This window comes from Mesitornis unicolor, unplaced genomic scaffold (assembly GCF_000695765.1).
Source record: "Mesitornis unicolor isolate BGI_N332 unplaced genomic scaffold, ASM69576v1 scaffold19238, whole genome shotgun sequence".
NCBI lineage: Eukaryota > Metazoa > Chordata > Aves > Mesitornithiformes > Mesitornithidae > Mesitornis > Mesitornis unicolor.
This window is the reverse complement of record NW_010199991.1, coordinates 19,947-26,701: the sequence shown is the minus strand read 5'-3', so window position 1 is coordinate 26,701 and position 6,755 is coordinate 19,947. Positions and strand designations below refer to the sequence as shown.

Here is a 6,755-nt window from a genome sequence, read left to right as displayed (position 1 = left end):
CCGTGGGGATGGTGCTGAGCACATCTCATCTCTCTCTCTAGGAGATGTCCACGTCGGCGTGGCTGACCGCAACGGGCAGCTGGAGGTGGACGTGATCCAGGCGAGGGGACTTATCCCAAAAATGGGCTCTAAGTCCATCCCAGGTCGGTGTTTGGGGAGGGAGGAGTTTGGGGACGGGACCATCGTAGGAACCTGCTCTGAGTGGGCATTTCTCCCCCGTTTTCCATCGCAGCCACCTACGTGAAGGTTTACCTGCTGGAGAACGGCGTCTGCCTGGCCAAGAAGAAGACCAAGGTGGTGAAGAAAACCTGCGACCCCTCCTTCCAGCAGCCGCTGCTCTTCGAGGAGAGCCCCCAGGGCAAAGTCCTGCAGGTGATGCAGCGTGCCCCACACAGATTTGGGGACAGGGAGGGATGAGGGGAATGAGGATGGGGCACGTAAACCAGAGCCTCCCCACCTCAGTTGTGGCAGGTCCTTTCTGGCCGAGAACCCCAAATTTTGATGGCTTTCCCCCAAAACTCCCACCCAGTGACCAGAGCAGCTCCCCTGACGCCTTCTCTGCCCCGCAGGTGATCGTCTGGGGAGATTACGGCCGCATGGACCACAAGTGCTTCATGGGGATGGCCCAGATCGTCCTGGAGGAGCTGGACCTCTCCAGCGCAGTCACGGGCTGGTACAAACTCTTCCCCACCTCCTCGCTGGCCGACTCCAGCATCGGGCCCCTGACGCGCCGCCTGTCCCAGTCCTCCCTGGAGAGCTCCACCAGCCCCTCCTGCCCGTAGGGAGGACGGGGAGAGAGGTCCTGACCTACCAAAACTGATAGTGGATAGCTGTAAATATCCTGTCCTTTTCCTTTTATTTTTTTTTCCCCCCTTTATTTTCCTGTTAAAACCCTCCTTCCCGACACAAACCCGCCCTCCCCGAGCAGGCGTCCCGGCACGCAGAGGGGGACGGCGGAGAGGGTGCGAGAGGGCTGTGGGGTTTGAAGTAAAAAGGGAAGAAGCAGCAGCAAAAAAACCAAACCAACAAACCCCCAAACAACCCAAACCCGCCCCTGGTGACGCAGAGCGAGGGCCGCGACTGCCGCCCCATCCCGCGACTGTTACCGCACCTCGTCCCGGCCCGAGGCCCCGCTCGTCTCCTGCCCCCACGGGTGAGAGCAGCTGGGGCCGGCTCACAGCAGCAGCACGGCGACGAGGTTTCTTCTTATTCCTTCGACTGCGTTTCCCTGCCGCTGAGGAAAAGGTAGCTTCTCTCAAAGAAAAGAAACAAAACCTCAAAGGAAAAAAAACCCAACTCAGCGCTATTTTTTTTCCCCGGTTGTTTCTTTTTCTCCGAGGAATGTAGCATCTTCTCTTATGTAGCTTGCCACGTGCTGACAACACTCACTCTGCAATATCTTAGAGACTCTGGGTTGACCCGACACATCTGCCAGTCACTTCCCGTTTGTTCGTTTTTCCGACACAAACCCTGCGACACCGAGCGAGCACTTCTGGGGGGGGGCCATTTTCCTTTTAATTTTATCATCATCATTATTATTATTATGAATTAATTTTTGTCGGTAGCATGTAGCCTGCGACCAGTGACATTGCCAAAGCAAGAGAGAACAGGACAAGGTGCGCTCGCCTCGCCCCGAGCACACGCTGGTCTTACCCTCGTGTTTCACCACCGACCGTGGTCTTGTACGGCCAAAGACAAGACCCAAAATATGAACTCTGTGATGCCTCACGGGAGAATTTGAGTCAAGAAGAGGCGAGCCGATGGAGCAGGAGCACCGTGATGCTGGGCCATCGTCCCTCGAGGACCAGCTCCAGGTCTGGGATGCTCTCATGGAGACTGGGATGCTCTCCCAGGGTCCAAGATGCTCTCTGAGGGTCCGAGAGCTCCACCAGTGTTCTGGGATGCTCTCATGGGGCCTAGGATGCTCTCTGAGGGTCCAGGATGCTCTTATGGGGCTTGGGATGCTCTCCCAGGGTCCAGGATGCTCTCCTGTGATCTGGGATGCTCTCATGGGGCCTAGGATGCTCTCTGAGGGTCCAGGATGCTCTCTTGAGGTCCAAGATGCTCTCCAGGGGTCCAGGATGCTCTCTTGAGGTCCAAGATGCTCTCATGTGGTCCGGGTCCAGGATGCTCTCTTGAAGATGCTCTCTGAGGGTCCAGGATGCTCTCCTGTGATCTGGGATGCTCTCTGAGGGTCCAGGATGCTCTTATGGGGCTTGGGATGCTCTCCCAGGGTCCAAGATGCTCTCCTGTGATCCAGGATGTTCTCTTGGGGTCCAGGATGCTCTCTGAAGGTCTGAGATGCTCTCCTGGATACTTGAATTTCAAGCAGGAGCAGAGGATTTGCCCGACCCCGCACCTTTCTCCAACTCTCCACTTGTTGGTACGCTACAGGGGAACATCTCAACAGCATCTTGTGCTGATCTGGAATTGGGGTGGCCGAGAGGTTCCAAACCAAGGACCGCACGCTTTGACTTTATTATCAGGATGAGTGTTTTGGGTTTCTTTCGTTTGTGTGTTTTGTTCGTTTGTTTTTAAAGCAGCATTTTGGTTCCCCCTGAGGGACCGGTTCTTGTAGCAAACCCGAGAATTACGGAAGCTTTTATTTTTATTTTTTTTTGAAGGTGCCTAATGAAAATTTGCTGAAAATACTCAGGGGAGACACCACTAGAAACTCTGGTTTCTTCATAAAATATCCTAAACACAATGACTGTCCTGAAGGATCAGTTTCCAAAAGAGAGAAACAACAAAAAAAAACCACAAACCACACCAAAAGAGGAGCAGTCTCAAGACTGGAAGAGGACGAAAGGTTAACGGGGGATTTTTACCAACCAGATGGCTCTGACCTTCAGTCTTTAACACCAGTGAACCCGCAGCACAGCTGGGATTTTTTTACAGTTATTTCTTGGCAAAGCAGAGAATTTCACAATGCACAGAGCACAACAAAAACCGACCCGTGGCTCTCCTGGTGACGCCAGGAACGAAGCTGCGACCGCAGCCGAACAGACCCAAAGCTGCAGGACCAGCTGCGACCCCGCCGTCCCCTCCACGCACCCCAAAAACGGGGCTCAGCAAAACCCCGCTGCTTTGCCCGACACGCAACAAGGAATTTCAGCTGCTATCATGGACTTCGGATACTTAACAAGTCAAAAATCGCTGTAGACCTCTGAGAAAAGTGGGGTGGATGCTGCCAATTTGGGGATGGAGAGGGGTTTGCTTCAGGACCCCAGTGCCTGTCTGGTAGAGGATTAAATCCTCATCTGTACAGGGATGTGCAGGGTCACAGGATGCACCAGCAGCCTCGAGCGGTTTGAGGAAGCCAACTCGGTGCCCTGGCTACTGAAACGGGAACAAACAACGGCTTGAACACGACGTTCCTTCCAGAGCACGAATTTATAGGAGGGCAACAACGCCTGGATGAGGCTGAACTCGCTCTGCCCCGGCCTGCTGGATTTTGTAATGTACACAAGGGAAGGCATCTTGAGAGGAAAAGCTTTCTGCTCCTTCAAGCTGACGTTATTTGCTTTACCGACTCTATTTGGACAGAAAAATGGGAAATCTGCCTGCGGTGGGACAGTAACCACGTACACGGGGAAGGGGAACAGCGGAGTGGGCAGAGTGGGGAGCTTTGCGGGTGTTTTTGGTTGTAGCATCTCAGCCCTTCCCCTCCCAGCACTGAGATCTGGCTGGAAACTTCTCCCATGGCTGCACAGAGCGTTACTGCTCCCCTCTTTGTGAGGGACACAACAGTTTTGTCGAGGTAGAGAACAGAGCAGTGAGGAGCAGCGGGGACACGGGGACAGCCGGGCACGCACCCACAGCAGCGGATGCCCGAGGTCTCACTGGTTCTGCACCAGTCAGAAAGCTGCCCTTAACGACACGTGGAAAACACAGAGAAAAGAAATAGCATCTGCAAGGCACAGCAGGGAACACAGAAAACCCAAATACTTGGGCTTATTTTTGCTCATCGATGGGCTGAGGATGCACTGGAGGATAACGGCGCAGCTCGCACCAGAACAAACCACATCCCAGTTCGCTCCGTGGCGCGTTCCCGTTCGCTGCATCGCAATGGGTTTGTGGGAACGACAACTCCTGCTCATAAAGACATCAACGAGGTGGAGCCAGGGACTTCAGATGATCATCGCCTCTCCCTAGATGAGCTGGGACCCATCTAAACCGGACCCGCTTCATTACCAGCTCTACATGTCCTACCCCTCAGGGAGCTGCTGTTTGTTCCTCTGGGGAAGCATCGGGGTCAGGACCCACCTCACGCTGCTGTGGAGAAACTAAACCAGGAGCGGAGCCCGAAATGGGCCACGTTCACACTGCAACAGCAGCTGCTCCTCACTCCCGAATCCGTGAGACCACGCCAGGTTTCTCCCTCCTGGAACAAGAACAAAACACCAGGACCCGCAGTTGATTTCTACACACACCACCACAAGCTGCTGGACTCCAGGTTTTTTTTCTGGGGGATGTTTTATCGCAAAGGGCGTTTTTTAACGTGCTATATGGTTTGCAAAAGGTGGCTGCGCTGACTAGGTGTTACTTAGATTACTGCCTCCCTTTCCTTCTCCTTCCGTCAGGAAAGGAAATTCAAACCGTTCAACTTTTCCAGGTATTTTCCCCTAGAATGAACTATCAATATTAAACTGAATCAGCTTTGCAGCCCGTTTCATACCCAGCACTCCCAGCAGTGAGCAGCACCCACCTGAGACACAGGAGACCTTACCATAGCAGAGCTGGGGTCAGAATCAAGGCACCCTACTTGGTGACAAAGATGGATTTTGCCAAAATAGCCTTGAAATGATACCTAAACACCCCCGAAACCCTAGGAAAGATTTAAAAAGTCTCAACCATGCAGCAAAGCACAGAGAACACCCCATAATTTCATACCCTGAGTTATCTACAAGCCTGGAATGGGCTTAATTTGCCAAAATTGAGTGGAAAACGGTCTAGGGCAGCAGAAGGTGGGCCAGGCTTTTGGGCTTAGCCAGAAACGAGCTCCTGCTTCCTCAGCATCACAGCACGTTGAGGCATGGGGACAGGATGCTTAGACCCAAGTTTCCCTGAACGCAAGCGAGCTCCAGAACCAATTTCCTGGCCAGCAATCGGAAACCTAAACCATTACATGGCTTTGGGAAATGCCACCGGGCAGCCGAGACGGTGGGAAGGGTCCCCTCCATGGCCACTTTTCCAGCTCTTAAAGCCTTTTCTCCAAGAGCACTCACGGGTGCAGCTCTCGATGGCAAACACGAGACCCGGAATGCCCGCAGGAGGGGGATCGGGGTTCCCTTTGCTGACAGGGAATCGCTTCTGTATAAAACCAACTGCGAGATGAGGCTCGAGAAGTCAAAGCCTTCATTCGCACGTGTGTGCGCACATCGCGCATGTGCGAGGAGCTCACGCATTTAATACCTTTGCTTGTTGAAGTGGGTTTGCAAACACTCAGCAGCAGCAGCAGCGAGTGCAGTTTGAGGGTCTTAACCCAGTTAAGGCCGTTTCTAAACACGGTGATGGTTTTCCAGGCGTAAGGAGCCTACCTTCTCTTTTCTTCCAGTTGACTCAGACGCTTCTTCCCAGATTGACGTGGAACGCTTGGACAATGCACATCTGCACAGCTCCTGAGGGCTGTGCATCTGGTTACCGATTTGGAGAATAACTGCATTTTAAAGGTCGAGGAACGGCGCTCAGGCACCGTTCTTCTCGATGGCTGAATTCAAAGTCTCAATGTGTTTCGCATCACAGATGGAAAAAAGACATTAAGAGCTCTCTCTGCTTTCCTTTGGGCTTTCGTGCCTGCAGACAGATCTGTAAAGCTACCTTGAGTAAAAGGTTTGCATCCCGCGACGTGCCAAAGGCATGACGGCCCGCTCCGATCTCTCTCTAGCAAAGCTGTTTCAACTGGAAGTCTTCCTTCTTCTCCATGTTCACAAGCATAGGAAACACCCCAACGCTTGGCTGGTTGGTGGAGGTGCAGGAGTTTTGCTTATGAGCTAAAAAGAAGGTTGACAGGCTGCAGAAAAGACTTCCTATGGAGGAAAAAAAAGCGTCTCTGCAATAAGCGTGGTTGGAATCGGTGGGGTAAGGATGTGCAATGTGTGACACGGCTGCAGTTACAGCCTCAGTGACCAGATGTGACAAGAACGCTCACCTTGACTGAGCTGGTCTGCATTTGGGGAAGATTTGGGTTTTAAAAGCAGACTTGGAAAAAAAAAATGTACAGAAAAAAGGGCCTAAGTGTTTGTCTTGCTGTCCGATAACCGCCGCACTGTTCGACCCCGATCATCTGCCTCGGGCACAGCAGCACCCAGGAGCCGGTGCAGCCACTGTGCCTGGCCGGATTATTGGTATACCTCATTTTATTTCGGTTTGTTTTCTCCCTTCTTTTTCTCTAAGAACCAGAGCTTAGTGCACTCTTTGATCACATTCAGGTTATTTTTTTGTTTTGGTTGTAACTGTGCAATGAAGAGCAATTCCACGGGGTGTGCATTTCCCACCTGCTCCCACGCTGGCTCCCGCGAGCCCGACCTCTGCTTCGTTTCGCACTTGCACTACGGATTGCTGAGCTGAAGGGCAATCTCCTCTCATCTCTCCTCTTCAAATGCATGTAAACAGCGCTCCAAAGGCTGCCCCTTCGCCCCACACGGGCCGGGGGGGCGCAGTCCTGCTCCCCCAAAATCCCTCCCCTCCCACCAAGGATCAGCAAGGAGGAGAGCAGCTTGGATGAGCGCAGCTGAGGACGGCGCTGCTGCCCT

The 6,755-nt window shown here is 53.1% G+C and overlaps 1 protein-coding gene across 1 annotated transcript; it reads left to right on the top strand.

The window, feature by feature from the left end:
• Positions 1 to 28: 28 nt before the first annotated feature.
• Positions 29 to 782, top strand: LOC104544677 (regulating synaptic membrane exocytosis protein 3-like; the record flags this gene model as incomplete). The annotated part of the gene is made up of 3 exons (XM_010189606.1): positions 29 to 143; positions 233 to 372; positions 570 to 782. Coding segments are annotated over 3 exons (468 nt in total), but the record flags the coding sequence as incomplete, so codon positions are not given.
• Between the last annotated feature and the right edge of the window lie 5,973 nt (positions 783 to 6,755).